We start from the raw sequence: 17127 nt of genomic DNA on the forward strand, positions 1-17127 counted from the left end.
TTATAAATATCAGATTCAATATTTAAGGCACATTATTTCAATAGAGGGAATAGTCGTGGATCCTGAAAAAATCAATACCATCATGGAGTGGTCGGTGCCAAAAAATGTAGCGGATATACGATCATTTATAGGGCCAACCGGGTATTATCGTCAGTTTATAGAAAGATTCTCCCAGATTGCATATCCTATCACCTCTCTATAAAAAAAGGGAAAAATATTTAAATGGACTAACACTTGTCAACAAGGATTTGATCAATTAAAACATTTATTAACTACAACCCCTATGTTAAAAAGTGTTGATCCAAACAAAGAATTTGTGGTATGTATAGATGCCAGTAAGGAAGGAGTTGATGATGTGTTAACTCAAGATGATAAAGTAATAGCGTACGAATCACATAAATTGAAGGATCATGAGCAGAGGTACTTTTCCTACGATATGGAATTAACTATGGTAATCCATGCATTAAAAGTATGGAGACATTACCTGTTGGGTAAAAAATTTCTTTTGTTAATAGAACATAGTAGCTTGACTAGCTATTTCAAACAACCAAATATAAATGTGCACCAAGCCAGATGGAATGCTTTCCTTAGTGAATATGAGTTCGAGATTAAACATCTAAAAGGCAAGGAGAATCAAGTAGCAGATGCACTGAGCAAAAGAATACATTGTATTTACGAAGTATAATTTAATCAAATCGAGTTTAAATTCTTGGAGAAAATTAAGGAAGCTGCTCAGCAAGATCTTGAGTATGAATTCCTATGGCAGCAAGCCTTTCAAGCCAACAACTAAGGAAAATTTTCAGATTATAAGATAAATAGTGACCAACTACTCATTTTTAGAAACAAAATATATGTTCCCAATTAGATTTCTGTTAGGCAATTGATACTAGATGAATACCATAGAAGCACATATCATGCTCATCCTCGATATCATAAAATGTTTTTTCTATAAAAAATATCTATATATATTTGGCCAGGGATGTGTAGGGATATTGTAGAATATTTGCTAAAATGTATAGAGTGCCAAAAAGTTAAGGCTGAACGCCAACATACTGCGGGCCTTCTTTGTTAAAGAAAAGTGTAACTAGGTTTGGTATATGTCAATGTAATTTTGATCTTTGTATTTGTCAAGAAAAAGAAATATTATTTTTATAAAATTATATGAGTGAGTTTCTTGCTCATTCCATAGGTCTAGGAAAGTCAAAGACTCAAGATTATGTTAAAGAGCTCTTTATGAGCATTTATGTAATATAGATAGGTCAACCTAGTGTCAAGAAGCCCTCCAAGACAAGCACCATTCTTCTAAAAAAGAAGTTTGCAAGATAAAATATGTACAAACGCAGTCATGTCGGCCTGCAAGTTAAATATAAGCCATGTCATCTTGCATCAACAGACGCACCTCTTCGACGAACCACTATAAATCCCCATCTAGGGTATCTGCAAACTACAAGAAAGGAACTCAGACTTGTCTGAGATGTTAACAAGTTTGTGACTTGATGATCTTCGTATGGGTACAAGATAGAGATCCGCATTAGAGGAGTCAGATATTTTCGGACATTTCTACAACTTCGAAGGTGAAGAATCTCGCACTACTCTATGGCTTTGGAGAAGGCAGTAAGGTGCAGTCACAATGATAACTGCAATGAATACCCTTGCATTCATCTCAGAAATCTTGACCAAGTTAAAGGTTGCAAGAATCTCCAAGGAAGTCTTTATTATAGAATCTTGGTTCGGGAAATGGTATATAGTTCTCGGATGTAGATTACAAGAGTACACACTCTTGGCATAAATATCACAGTAGTGTATACACATAATCTCTGAACACATGCACATACTTGATGAAGCTCTCTATGCTGTCATAGTCATGGTAACAAGGATGATCACAGTCTCAATATAAAGAAAGGATCTCAATTTACATGAAGGTGTAATCATAAGCATGAAGGATTAACATGAGGACTTCGATGCAAACGTCACATGTATATATCTATATACAAGTATAATCATAGAAACCTCATCTACATAATGAAATCTGCAATCAGATATGGATGAGATAAGGATGGCAGTGAGCTTCCCTTTCTTACTTTTTATTATTTCATGTATGGTGTGGAATTTAATAGTCTGTATATGTATATGTCGCAGTGGAAATGATTGACTCAACCTGCGACTCCCAGCAGCTATGCAGTCTGAGTGAAAGTGCCATGAACGCCAGGGCACCCTCAGGTGGGGGATTCTTGAACCATATTCTGAAAGGGTTCACAGGGTATCCCGTAATAGGATTTAATAAACATATACAGGCAACTGGAGGATGCCAGGGTTACTCTCATAAACAAGAGCCCAATCCCAATTTATGCACACCCAGCAACATTATGGATGCAAATCAATCAATTTGTTCATGGGATCATCGTGTGGCTGGCTTGAAAGGCAATGACGATGAGATCTATGTTCCTTTGTGCAGGTTCAGAGAGGCGATTCTTGATATCAAGAGAATCCGAGATTTGAATCTCGAGGCCTTGTGCAAGCTCAAGGTTGTGGAGGGAATCACCATGCGCTCTGTGTCAAAGTCGAAGGCATATTTGGGCCATTCTGAGGATGTAATCACGTTTGAATTTGAGTATTTGAGAGGTCGAGACGCAGAGATGCCAAAATGGAATTTGGATGTTTTGAAGAGATCAAGCAAATGTTGGTGGAGAAGTATGGGGGCACACTCCACTAGGGAGAGTCAGGGGGTACCTGTTTCAGGGAACCAGCAAGAGGGCTGTGAATTTGGGGAAATTTCTGAAAGTGAAGCGGGAACTGGATGCAGATGGCTTGTTTTCTAATAATTGGACAGATGGATTGCTTGGTATTGATGGAAAAGGAGTTGAAATTTTCAAAGACGGTTGTGCATTGGAGAAACTGTGTAAACGCAGAGAGGATAAACACTGTGCACCCCATAAAGGCTACTTCTGCAGGCCTGGAAGAATATGGAAGCGAGCTCGTGTCTACAGATAGGACCACTGACAACATCACGACCTTGAATGGATGATCCTTTAATAAAACTTATGATTGATTCTTTCTAATAGTGACATCACGGCCTTTAGTTGAATGATCCGTTAATAAATCATGATCAATGAAGTGTTGCACATAATATTCATTTGATTTAATACATGAAGTTGATTTGTATTATTACACCTCTGCTCATTAAAACTGTACTCTTGGATAAACTTTCAACATCCTTCCCATTATATTCTTTCAAAATTTCAATGTCAATAGTATCCCAATATTTGGATTGTGGGGTTTTTGGGTTTTTATGGTATAATTAATTGGAATATTCATTTGATTTAATCCATGAAGTTGATTTGTATTATTACACCTCTGCTCATTAACACTGTACTCTTGGATAAGCTTTCAACATCCTTCCCAATATATTGTTTCAAAATTTCAATGTAATAGTATCCCAATATTTGGATTGTGGGGTTTTTGGGTTTTTATGGTATAATTAATTGGAATATTCGTTTGGTTTAATCCATGAAGTTGATTTGTATTGTTACACCTCTACTCATGAATATTCATTTGATTTAATCCATGAAGTTGATTTGTATTATTACACCTCTGCTCATTAATATTGTACTCTTGGATAGGCTTTCAACATCCTTCCCATTATATTGTTTCAAAATTTCAATGTAATAGTATTCGAATATTTGGATTGTGGAGTTTTTGGGGTTTTATGGTATAATTAATCAGAATATTCATTTGATTTAAACCATGAAGTTTATTTGTATTATTATACCTTTGCTCATTAATACTGTACTCTTGGATAAGCTTTCAACATCCTTCCCATTATATTGTTTCAACATTTCAATGATAGTATCCCAATATTTGGATTGTGGGGTTTTTGGGTTTTTATGGTATAATTAACCGGAATATTCATTTGATTTAAACCATGAAGTTTATTTGTATTATTACACCTCCACTCATTAATACTGTACTATTGGATAAGCTTCATAAGCTTTCAACAACCTTCCCATTATATTGTTTCAAAATTTCAATGTCAATAGTATCCCAATATTTGGATTTGGGGTTTGGGGTTTTGTGGTTTTTATGGTATAATTAATCCAATGGCGGGTTAGACGAACTATTATTAAGTTGTTTTAAATTTCCAATAGGAATAGTATTTCAATATTTGGATGGTGGGTGTGGCTCTGATTTATGATGTAATTAATTGGATGGTGGGGGGACCGAGGTTTCATTATATGAATAGGTTATTGACTTTAAAAATATTATTATTATTATTATATTAATAACATGGGTAAAAGAGGGTTGTACAAACCCTTATCATTGTTGTCTTCTTTCCTCTTCGTTTTGGTTGGACAACACCACTAAAGCTCTAGTTCGCTACAGTTGAGTTGCTGCCTGGCTTGGTAGTTTACATCTGTTATTCTTGTGAATGGAGACATTCATTATTCTAGTAAAGGGAGTTGATGGAACTAGGGTGTGTGAGTCATTGTTTCATTCTTCCTTTTATGTTGTTGTATTCGATGGGAGTGCCTCCTTTTCTGTTGTTGCATTCGATGGGAGTTGAGGGGGCTCAGGTGCAACGACTTTTTTGTCGACTTATCCCTACTTTTGCGCCTCTTTATTTTTCCACTTCAGTGGAGCGTTACTGGTGCGAGATATGGTGGTTTATACGCTGTCTTGGCTAGGCTTATATGGCTTGTGTTTGTTATTGTTGAAGCATTTATCTACCTAATGTTTATGCCTTTGTCCCCATGGGTTTGCATGATGGAGTGTTTGTCTATGACAGTTTGTTACCTATGTGTTTCCTCGGTGAGGACGTTTTATGGTTCACATCATCGCTTGGTCGACTTCCTTTGTTTGTTTCCTCTATGAGTTATGACCCTAGCATGTCTCTCGACTTTTCTTTGAATGTGTTGCATATGGCCTATGGCCTAGTTTCTTCTGCTGGGGTTTCAGGATTTCTTAGTTTCCTTTTCACGGTTTTTGGTGGCGATGCTTGGCTTTTTAGTTTTTCCTCGGACCTTGTCCTAGGGTTTGATTTCTCTAGGGTCTTTTTTGGGGATTTATTAGGGCTATGTAGGCTTTGCCCAGTTTTTTATAGATGCTTTGTGGATTTCTGGTTTTTGGAGAAATGATTGTTTGGGAGCTTTAAGATCATCTTTCTTGGTTTTCTTTTTTACTCAGGCATTTGCAAAATGTAATTGTCTTATTTTTTCCTAAAAAAAATGATATTAATAACATGACAATATTTAGATGGAAAGGTGTTTGGGTTTTATAGTACAATTAAATAAATGGAGTTTCTAAGATTTCCTAATATATTTTATTTTTATTATGTTTTTGTTGTTGGTAAAATGTAATTATTTTAAAAACAATGTCTTTAAGTGGGACATTTTGGAAAGTTTTCCAATTTATTTTCTAATTTAATTTATCTAGAATTGGGCAAGGATTCATTAAAATGTTTGATAGGTGAACTCTTCATAATCAAAGTGCCCTAGGGTTTTTGTTTAAACAAATATCAAGATTTGGCCACAAATATTTTCACCGGATTCAACCTGCTAGACACTCTAAAAGTCACATTTAATTTTTTTTTTTTTTTTTTTAAATAACATTATTTTATTTTAAATTTTAAAAATCAATATTATTATTTTATATTATATTTTTAATATTAATATTTATATAATCTTAATATATGTATATAGGTAAAACTTGCTCTTGGAAGCTTAATATGTAACACCCTGTTACGTGAATAAGTTTTATTATTTACTGAACAATCATTTCAATTTTACGTATGTAGTTCTAAGTAACTTGAATTATGTTTAAAAGACTTTATAATAGAAAGTGCAATGATGAAGTCATGGGGAGTGACCCAAGAATGATAATAATAATAAGGAAAATAATTTTTATTTTGGGCTTGACAATTAAAAATCAGTTATGTCTTGATATTCCTTCTCCTTTACCTAGATAAGGGAGGAAAAATCCCACTCTGAGTGGAAAAAAGAAAGAGAAAGGAAAACCCCAAAGAGGAAGGGGTTGGATTGGAGAAAGATAGGAAGAAAAGTAGAACTAGTATGGTTAGACACATGGGAAAAATCGCCTAGTTTGGGTTCTAGAACTAAACTGAAAGTCAGTGGAACTCTATTCAAAACTGATTATGAAAGGTACAATACTGGGTTGGATTGGGAATTCTGAGACTGAGGTACAGGATACCTTCAGAGGAAAGAAGGATTGTGGCCAAGTGTTACAGGGAAAAGTGTCTACTTAGAACTGCTTATCCCACTAAGGTGTGATAGCTGCCTTAGAAACAAACAGAGTAAAGCTACTTTCGTTTTTCCCTTATAAAGTATAGATTGAGAGGAACAAAGAAGACCAACCTCTGTCTTGCGCTAATCTCCTGGTTTGATTCCTCTCTTCCTTGATAGTCTTTCGCTACTTGTTCCCTTGCACGCCCAACTTCACAGAGTACCTGTAAGATCACAGTAGCATAGCACTATGCAAATACATGGATCTATAATCATAAACAATCTAGGATCAGATGTAAATTGACCATACAAATGCAGCAAACATAAATGACACAAGAGTATGGAGGAAAACTTGAATAGATTTTATTGATAAACAAGAAAAAACCAAGAGGAGTTACAACCAGTTGTTCTGACCCAGCATCAACCTCTCAGCAAGGAAGCCCTTCTTCACCTCATACAAAGCTTAGATCACCCAACAATCTGATGTTTGTCTCAAGAAACCAACAGCAATTCCTTACAATATGCAAAATTCCAGCCTCTAACCCCCTGGATCTATGGGATGAGAGATCTATATATAGATATTTGCAGAGGTGTGAGTCAGCTCTGGGTTTTTGATTAGTGTCTTCTCTCTGGTAGTTCTTGATGCCACTTGGAGATCTCATTGATCTCTTACTCATCCTTGGGTGAGTCTAAGAGGCAAGTGTCCCAGGAGAAGTTTCTGGAAAATCCCATGATCATCCACCTCGCAAATTGTCTCCGCCACTTGTCTTTTCCCATCCATCGCACCCCATAGAAGAGCTTTTTGAAATGCAACACACTTCCCGTTTGTACAAGGTGCGTTGCATCGCACCCTAGCCATGGAGCAAGTGAAATGATCCAGTTTTGACCAGTTCTGAGTAGTTTTTCATGGAGAACTTCTGGGAGAAGCTGTAATCAGTTGACCTTGTTCGTTTAGGGGTTGGAACAACACCTTTAGGGACTTAGGAGCCCTTGGTTTATGGACATTTATGCTTGGGGTTGTAGTGCCCAAAAATGTCTATAACAGTTGCCCCCTAAAGCATGAGGTCGTTAATCTTTTGATGTCGGGTGAAATGCTTTATTATGAGGATCTGAAGTTCTTTCAAGCTAGGAGGAGACCTGTAATAAGATACAATACAATACATTATCTTCATAATATTTTCATGATCTAGCTGAGGCGGGCATTCCCATGCTCATCTTTATAAATTCATTTTCATGTACATAGGACAGACAATCGTCTGAGTGTAAACTGATGATTATGGTAGAGCCATCATCCCTTTGATTAGATGATTATCTGTGCAGCAATGATGTACATTTGATGTCTTTATTTCCCTGAATATATATCGCAACCCGGATGGATGAAACTAGATCTAGGGTCTTCAATCTCGTTCGATCTTCACTCGAAGTACAAGTCGATCCATGTGAGAGATGTTCTGGAGTCGAACATGGAAAGACATCTCCTGATTACCAGCCAATGATGTAAGCTGTTAACAGGCACGAGAGGAATCACCGATAATGATAATGACCCTCAAGGTACTGCAGTACAATTCACGTGGTGTGAATAAAGGACTTGGCGTCGAACACCACGCAAAATCTTTCAGTCGAAGGTCATTGATGTAAACCTATCGCCGGAAGTGAGAAACTTGCCATTGAGGCATGCAAGCTTCAAAGTACTGAATGGGGTGTTCCTAGATCAACTTCTTGGATAATGAGCTGATGTCGACAAGAAGCGATCTGTCACAGGAGGGCCTTAATGAATCCCACATCAGTGACACAGAACAAAGCAAATGATTTTAATGGAGGTGAAAACAATCTGATGACATACGGTTTAGGGTGGCGGTCATGAAAGAATGGAGTATGAATGTATTGTAGCGGGTGAGACACAAGTGAAATCTCTGAATGACTTCTCTTGAACATATCGGCGACATTGACATGATGGATTGGTATCATTACCCCAAATGTGGATGGTGTGATGGGACCATGGCGATGTGACCGGTGAATGAAACAACCCAACTCGACTTGGATGCAGAGTGAAAATGTCATGTTCAAGAGTGACTTGCTACCAACAAAGTTTCTTCAAGTTTTCTTCCCAATTTTTCCCCAGTCATTGCTGACCAGTACCTCTTTATTTTTGTCAAGCTTGAGGAGGATAACATATGCTTGTTCTATAATTTTCCCTTCGGGCAAACCCATCGCTATGTTTTAACGAGCCTAGCGATAGTGAAACTCGTTCTCGTCTATAGACAAGTTTGTCGCTATTAAAATTTTAACTAGTTTAACGACAAAGATAACTCGGTCCTTTTCAATTTTAGAGAGTCTGAAAAGGAACGTAAAGGAAACTCCAAAATTCCTTTTTTGTCACCTAATCCCTTAAGTCCGAAAAAGTATAAAACAATACAGAAGGGATGAATTTTCGATACTTTTAACGAGCCGAACAAAACAAGCGCTCGATCTTTTTGTGTAATAATCCCTTAGGTCCAAAAAGATTAAAATTTAGAGGAGGGATAGGACTTCCAGTCCCTTTAACGAGTTGGAGAGGCCAATGGCCCGGCAATATTTTCATATTTTACGAGTCAATTGAAAAGATCTTAAAGGAGACTCGTCTTTTGAGGAACGAGTGATAAAATGGGTAGCAACTGATTCCAGGTAAGGTTTGGAATTTTCCAATCACGACAGTGTTACAAGGGTGGCTAACATGATCACTCTTCGTAGTTGTTCCTCAAAATGGGTAAACAATCAAATGGAGGTGAATGATCGGCCAATGCAAAAGTGGAGGTGACGGTGCAAACACGACCAAGGCTTTAACGGCTGAAGTATTACATTCACGATGGTTATTTACTGGAAATTAGTTCATTTTTTAATGAGCTTAAACTCTGGGGGAACATGTGCTCATTGCTTATGTTTATTTTTTAACGAGCATGAAGTCCACGCTAAAACTGCTCGATTAATCCAGTCGTGTGATAAGAATGTCTCATATATAAAAACGACAACTTTTAGAGTTTTTCCCCTCATCCTTTCTTTATGCAAGTTTAGAAATGGCCAATCCTATGAGTTTAAAGGGTTAGAGGACCTAAAAATTTAAAAAAATAAATAGTCGCTCTTCGCTTGCATGCCAAAAGGTTTGCATGCCCCCAGGTATAAAACAGAGTTTCAAGGTTACCCCTTCTTCCTTCCGTTAAAACATTTGTTTTACCGGGAGAGGTCTACCTCTTACAGGTTACCAAAGATTGTTCTATTTACTATGTAAACAAAACACTTCTTCGGCGATGTTTATCGAAATAAACAAAGGTGAGTGGCGATGCTTGCCAACCCACATAACTTTGACAAGAGAATCTTATTCCAGAATAACCCCCTCTTCCAATCACGGACGGGAGTACAGACTAGTCATATTTTCTCGCAGAAACCTACCCTATACCTGAAGTTTTCTTGCCGAAGCAGACCAGGATGCATGCCCCCTGGGTTTCAGTCATGTCCCCCGGATTACTCACGCTCATCGGGCGGACGGACTGGGGATTGAGACATTTCTTGCGTGAAAAGACCATTCAGGGATGGTATATGACTATTTGCTTTGTGTGATTCAGGAAATGAAAGCTGGTCTACGAGCTTGACCACTCTTCCTTCGTGCGGAAAACACATTACTCTAAAGAGTGAGGACACAGTTGCTCCCATGCAATAAATATAGTCTCGTCCAAGGAGTAGACTATAATCCAGGGGTCCTTGAACTACCATTACGTTCATTTGAACAATTTTTCCTCTCAATGTTATGGGTACATTAGGAAGGATCCCTAACGGTCGACTGGTTCCTTTATCAAAGCCTGTTAGATTTCTCATCTCAGGCAAAAGCGATGGCGAACCAAGCGCTTTCCAAGTAGTCGAGGAAAGGATACTCACAGAAGCCCCTTCATCTATGATGGTACCAGCCATAACCATTCTATATATTTGAACAATGATTCAGAATGGTACACTAGCTGGTAAACGGGGTCTGCCTAGTTGATTCCAATCAAAGGAGACAACTAGGTTGCTTGGAGGTGGGACCGAATAGACGGCCGGGTATGACTCTGACGAACTTCCTTCTTACGATAAAGGAACAGGTAAATTGCCCCCATGTTCATTGGAGTCTGTGCTTATGAAAATAATTTGGACGGTGTCATCCTTGTTCTCTTCGGTGGCTGTATCATCTGAAGATGGAACCTCTGAAGGCAAGATCAGGTCAACTGCCGCCTCGACCTTTAGATGCTTCAGCTTACCACCTGAGCGGGCCAGCCGGATTTTCAACTAGTGACGGACTCGGCAAGAGTTCTTTATATCCAGGAGGAAGTCGTAACGGTGAAACTGGACGATCGTCCAAAACTATTTTAGCCTCGTCTAAGAAGGGACAACGATGGACGACATGATTGCCTTCGCACAGTTTACAAGGAAATATATATTTTCCTTTTTGTCCTAGGGCTTCACTTTCACTAGTCGACGGTGTGTTTTCAACATGATCATCAGAGGTTGACGACACCGGGTTGTGCAAACGAGGAGACCAGTCCCTTAAGATCCGAGGGATGCAAGGAGAATCTCTATGATAGTGGTCTCCTTTGCAAATGACACATGGCGATTTAGGCCTGGTCGGTGCAGTGTGTGGATTTTTGCTAGACGATGCTTGTTTGCCCCCATTCGCATTTGGCTCCTTCTTCTTCTTCTCTTTCTTCTTCTTTTCCTTGTCCTTCTCAGGTACTTGACTTTTGGCTTTACCAGCCCCATCAAGCGAAGAGGAAGGAGGAGAGGAAGAATTAGAGGAAGTAGAAGGTTGGTGGGTAACTCTGGACTCGTCTAGTTGCTGACTCCATTGTTAAGGAATTACGGTGTTCTGAATGACAGAGGTTGAGAAGAGCCATACAGGCAAGCCGATCGTCAGTACTGGAAGCGACAATGTGGGCATATGGGGTGCACCAACATCTCCCCAAGAGGAGAAGGGACTAGGATTTCCTCCAAGGGGAATTCCTTGGTTGGTGGATTCCATTTTATCAACCCAAGATCAACGTAGGAAAGGGTAATGAATATTTCGTTTAAAATAAATTTTAGACGCTTTGACACAACTTGTTTTTTCAATTTTTAAGAGTCGAGAAAAAACAAAAGATGACTCTAGTCTCCTTCAATTTTTAATGAGCCTGAAGGGACAAGTGCTCAGATGGACCTTTTCTATTAAAGAGTCTGAAAAGGAACGAAAGGGACTACTCTGGAAATCTAGGTAGAGGGATTACCAAACCAATCACAAAACTGCAGAATACTTTTTACGGTACGACAGTCAATCTTCCCAAATGATGTGTTCAGTGCATTGCAATCGATAGGGTGGCAGACATGGCTTCCTATGGATAAAGGATTAAGCGTATTGTGGTCTCCCAAAATATACTCGACGGTACGTGGGAGCACAAGTCCGTATTGGCACTTATCATCTCAAAGTGGAGGAATCACCCAACCATTAGTGAGAACAACAGTTACCAGACTTTACGATGCCGGAATACGTCTCTAGCCTAGACTTCTAAATGTTGTGCGTTAGGTTCCAAAGCGTTGTTAGATTCATCAAATTTATTTTATAGTTGATCTTGTTTATGAAGCTTGCCTTTCAGGTTCACCGCAAGATGTAGATGTAATTCCTAAAATGCAATCTAAGATGATAAACAATCTTTTTATCTTCTTTGTGCAATGAAAATCTTAGCTACTAAGGAAAGAAAGACAAAATCCTTTCACAAAGAGCAAAGAGCACACTCTAAATGCACTTTCCTAAATCAAACCAATCAGACTGTCTAAATGCAAATGCACATGCATGTATTTGTTTTCGACTTTCTTAGTATATGAATGATAAGAAGAAAGTTGATGTACAAATATGAATTTCTTTTCAAGCGACAAATAACAACAAGTCTCTTTTCGAAATAAAAAATGGAGACAATCACAACACCTTACGATTTTGAAATGAACACTTGTTTATGACACTAGAAAAATTACAAATTCAGACCAAAAACAATAGTAACAGGATAATCGACTATCAACAGCAATCAAACTCTTTTCTATGATTGAAATCGACACTTGCGACACTCTCAAATCAAAGGACGACAATACGATTATGTTACTTTTGCAAAGGAGAACTGAAAATGACTCAAAAAAACACACACAAAAATTTACAGTTCTTTTGTACAAAGGAGGCAGAATAACAGCAAGGAAAAGGTGTTTCAAACAGAGATATACTGATCACAGGAAGCAAAATTCATGAATAGAACTGGAAAGAATGAATCATAGAAACCAACATTGCACAAAGCTTAGCCTGATCAGCGCACCTGTAACACAAGGAATTTGAAATGTAGCGCGCCTTCTACACTCGGGAAGTGCGCTGAATTTCAGATTCTCAGAACCGTACACGCACTGGGCCAGAAACGAGACTTTGCTTGGGTTCCAGATCACAGTTTGCAGTTCAGTTCATGGGTTTTGGCCGAGCAAAAGGTAATCAGTAATTCAACAATCAGGGGTAGATCTAAGGAGGATCTAAGAGCTATCACAAGGGTAATCAGAGAGTTTGTGAATTAGTTGTTTAAATCATAAACAGATCCTGTAGATGGACTGAAGTGGCATTTATCTGCTTTGCATTTGCGATGGCAAATGCAGTTCGAATGCTACCTGTAAGTTTATGAAATAGACAACAAGGAAGATAAACAAACAAACTAATTCGTCCCCAGCGGAGTCGCCATTTTGTTACAGGGAAAAGTGTCTACTCAGAACTGCTTATCCCACTAAGGTGTGATAGCTGCCTTAGAAACAAACAGAGTAAAGCTACTTTCATTTTCTCCTTATAAAGTATAGATAGAGAGGAACAAAGAAGACCAACCTCTGTCTTGCGCTAATCTCATGGTTTGATTCCTCTCTTCCTTGATAGTCTTTCGCTACTTGTTCCCTTGCACGCCCAGCTTCACAGAGTACCTGTAAGATCACAGTAGCATAGCACTATACAAAGACATGGATCTATAATCATAAACAATCTAGGATCAGATGTAAATTGACCATACAAATGCAGCAAACATAAATGACACAAGAGTATGGAGGAAAACTTGAATAGATTTTATTGATAAACAAGAAAAAACCAAGAGGAGTTACAACCAGTTGTTCTGACCCAGCATCAACCTCTTAGCAAGGAAGCCCTTCTTCACCTCATACAAAGCTTAGATCACCCAACAATCTGATGTTTGTCTCAAGAAACCAACAACAATTCCTTATAATATGCAAAATTCCAGCCTCTAACCCCCTGGATCTCTGGAATGAGAGATCTATATATAGATATTTGCAGAGGTGTGAGTCAGCTCTAGGTTTTTGATTAGTGTCTTCTCTCTGATAGTTCTTGATGCCACTTGGAGATCTCATTGATCTCTTACTCATCCTTGGGCGATTCTGAGAGGCAAGTGTCCCAGGAGAAGTTTCTGGAAGATTCCATGATCATCCACCTCGCAAACTGTCTCCACCACTTGTCTGTTCCCATCCATCGCACCCCATAGAAGGGCTTTTTGAAATGCAACACACTTCCCATATGTACAAGGTGTGATGCACCACACCCTGGCCATGGAGCAAGTGAAATGATCCAGTTTTGACCAGTTTTGAGTAGTTTTTCATGGAGAACTTCTGGGAGAAGCTGTAATCAGTTGACCTTGTTCTTTTAGGGGTTGGAACAACACCTTTAGGGACTTAGGAGCCCTTGGTTTATGGACATTTATGCTTGGGGTTGTAGTGCCCAAAATGTCTATAACACCAAGGAAAGGCTAGGGGAAACAGGACATAATATCTTGTTTCGCAGTTGGGAGGTGAATCTAATATACATAACTTTAAAAGATAAGTAAATATTATAGTTTTACATTTTGCTTTTATGTAAATTTTATGAGCTTATTTATTGGCAAAGCATAAAACTTGTTTTTGGTTAAATGACTGTGTCAAAGAGATACATGTATAAACATGTAAATATAATTGGTGGAAAGAAGAAGTTTATCCCTACATATTACATTAGACAAATGCAATTAATATAGACATAAATAATGGAATACATTGTCGTTGTTTAAAAAAAAAAGAAAATAGTTCTTCCTCCACTGTGTTCTAAGAAAAATATAGATAGTTAGTATGCAAATGAAATCTCAGAGGAAAATGGGAATTCTATAATATCAATCTAAAAATAACATAAACATGTTATGTAAACAACAACCATCTATGTTGAAAAAATGTGGGTCTAGATTAGACTTCACAACACCGAACATGTTCTCTTATAAGGAGGAAGACTGCATATTATTTATTATTTAAGAAAATATCAATCCTCGGTGGAACATAAAACAAAGATGTAATGTATCTGATTCAAACAAAGAAGCAATGTATCTGATACAAACAAAGAAGCAATGTATCCGATTCAAGCCCATAATCTCTCCAGAGAAAGGTTTTAGGAGTATATGATTCAAGAACTGTCAAAATTTTGGTAAATATTTAAGCCATTTTAACACAGTAATTACGACATTCAAACTTTGAATTTATATACAAGAAAATCGAAGAACCCAGGAATTAAATATCTCTTCCTGAAACAAAATTACCCAGAGTATCTTTCTTAAACAAAATAACCGAGAGAATGTGAGAAGTAATACCTTTAAACATTCAGTTCTCAAAGCTATAAATGCCCATACTAGTTTGTGTTTCACTATGGAAACGGAGCGAGATCTATCTTGTAATATATTGATTGTTCTCACCTATATATAAAATAAGAGACTTTAGAATAAAAATTATCATAGTTACTACTATTACAACGAAAGAAGCAACAAACATTGCTCCTTATGTTCATAATTAAACAGGAAGGAGTTGACAGTAAAGACCAACTAATGTTCATATCTGAAATAACTAAATTTGATGGTAAGCACAACGAAGAAGCTGAAGAAGCCGTGAAACAATTCCTTGAGTTATCAGGTAACTTTGGACAGATTGACGGGGGAAGAACCTTGGAAGGCATGAAACATAGTCACAATTAGTTGCACTGAAACGATGTAAGGAAACTTGATAACCTTCACTAAACAATGTAAACTTTGAAACGAGAACTGATATTGTTACTCGTTTTGTAGAGATAGAAAAAAAGTGACCCGATTTTGAAAAGGGGAGATGCAGAACACACATATTTTTTTTAGAGCATAGTTTTTAGCACTTTAAAAAACCGACATGATTACCTGTTTCGTAGGGGTAGTAAAAACATGACTCGATTTTGAAAAGTGGTGATGCAGAGTACACTTCTTTTTTTCGGAGCATATTTTTGACACTTTAAATTTTCTTATGTATCAAATATAAATATTTTTTTTAAATGTTAGTGATTTTCATGCAGAATTTGAAACATGTTGATGCAGCATACATTTTTTTAGAGGACTTATTTTTCACACTTTAAAATTTATTATGTCCAATTTTTTTTGAAATTATGATTAGTAAACGAATTTTCAAGTTGTTTTATTTTTTATTTTATAAATGTTGATTACTTAAAAATATATATATAAAATTATAATTAAAAAAAAAAAATCTCTCATAAACCATAAAATAATAAACCATAAAAGAATTTGGAATTTTTTTTTTTAAATATATAAAATTAAGTAAGTAAAAAAAAAAAAAACAAAAACAAAAACTAGAACAATCAATAAATTAAAAATTAAAAACAAACTAGATTAAAAAAAATAGAAAATTAACAAAAAAAAATTTAAAAACTAGTAAAATTAATGTTAAAAACATTTAAAAAAAATTTAAAAACAAAAATAAACTCTGATTATATATATATATATCTTTTCAAATGAAAAAAAAAAAAAAAAAAAAAAAAAAAAAACGTTTAAAGTTAAAAAAAAAAGGTATTTTGATTTTTTTTTTAATTATTAAGCCCTAGCTTCTTTATTTAAAAAAAAAAAAAAAAAATAAATAAATTTTAAACCTTTTTTTTAAACAATTTTTTTTTATTTAAAAAAAAATTTATCAATTTTTATTTATTTTATATATATATATATAAACAATTTTATTTTTTATTAAAAGAAAGTTAACAATTTTCTTTTAACAATTTTTTGTTTATTAAAAAAAAAATTAAATTATTTTTTTAAACATTTTTTTATTTCAAAAAAAAGAAAATTACCCCGCACTACCCAACCGCCCGTGGTGGCGTGGCCTTGGGCGAAGGGTCTGCATGCAGATCCTCTGCCCAAGGCTGCAACACCACGGCCAGTCGGGAGGCAAAGAGGCAATTCCATGCAGACCCTCCGCCTAGGGTCGTGCCACCACAGGCAGCCCGGGGGTGGAGAGGTGATTCCGTGCAGACCCTCCGCCCAGGGCCGCGCCACCACAAGTGACCGCAGAGCGGAGATGCAATTCCGACGGAGGGGTTTGCATGCAGACAATCCACCTAGGGCCGCGCCACCATAGGCGGTCGGGCAGTGCGGGGTAATTTTTTTCTTTTTTTCCTTTTTTTTTTTTAAATAAAAAAATTTGTTAAATTTTTTTTTTTTTTTTTTAAATAAAAAACAAAAAATTGTTTAAAAAAAAAATCAAAAATACATATTTTTTTTTAAACTTTTTTTTTTTTTTTTTGAAAAGATATATATGTTTCTAAAATTTTCATATATATATATTAATAATTTGAGTTTATTTTTGTCTTTTTAGTTTTTTTTTTAAATGTTTTTAATATTACTTTTTTTTTTAATCTAATTTTTTTTTAATTTTTTTTTTCTAGTTTTTGTTCATGTTTTTTTTTTTAATCTATTTTTACTTTATTTAATATTTTATTATTATTATTATTATTATTATGATTTACAAATTTTTATGGTTTATGAGATATTTTTTTTAACATTTTTATTTTTTT

At 36.3% G+C, this 17127-nt stretch overlaps 1 protein-coding gene across 1 annotated transcript; it reads left to right on the top strand.

The window, feature by feature from the left end:
* The first annotated feature begins 2144 nt into the window (after positions 1 to 2144).
* Positions 2145 to 2819, top strand: LOC149141193 (L-gulonolactone oxidase 3-like). Its single transcript, XM_089451175.1, has one exon. The coding sequence runs from the start codon at positions 2145 to 2147 to the stop codon at positions 2817 to 2819; it is 675 nt and encodes a 224-aa protein (XP_089307301.1).
* The last annotated feature ends 14308 nt before the right edge of the window (positions 2820 to 17127 follow it).

The sequence above is a fragment of the Pinus tabuliformis genome, chromosome X, assembly GCF_031772625.1.
Source record: "Pinus tabuliformis cultivar Carrire ecotype Pingquan chromosome X, CPIR1, whole genome shotgun sequence".
NCBI lineage: Eukaryota > Viridiplantae > Streptophyta > Pinopsida > Pinales > Pinaceae > Pinus > Pinus tabuliformis.

Excerpts from the sequence above, each read along its gene's own strand:
- LOC149141193 (XM_089451175.1), top strand. The coding sequence starts at position 2,145 with ATGATTGACTCAACCTGCGACTCCCAGCAGCTATGCAGTCTGAGTGAA.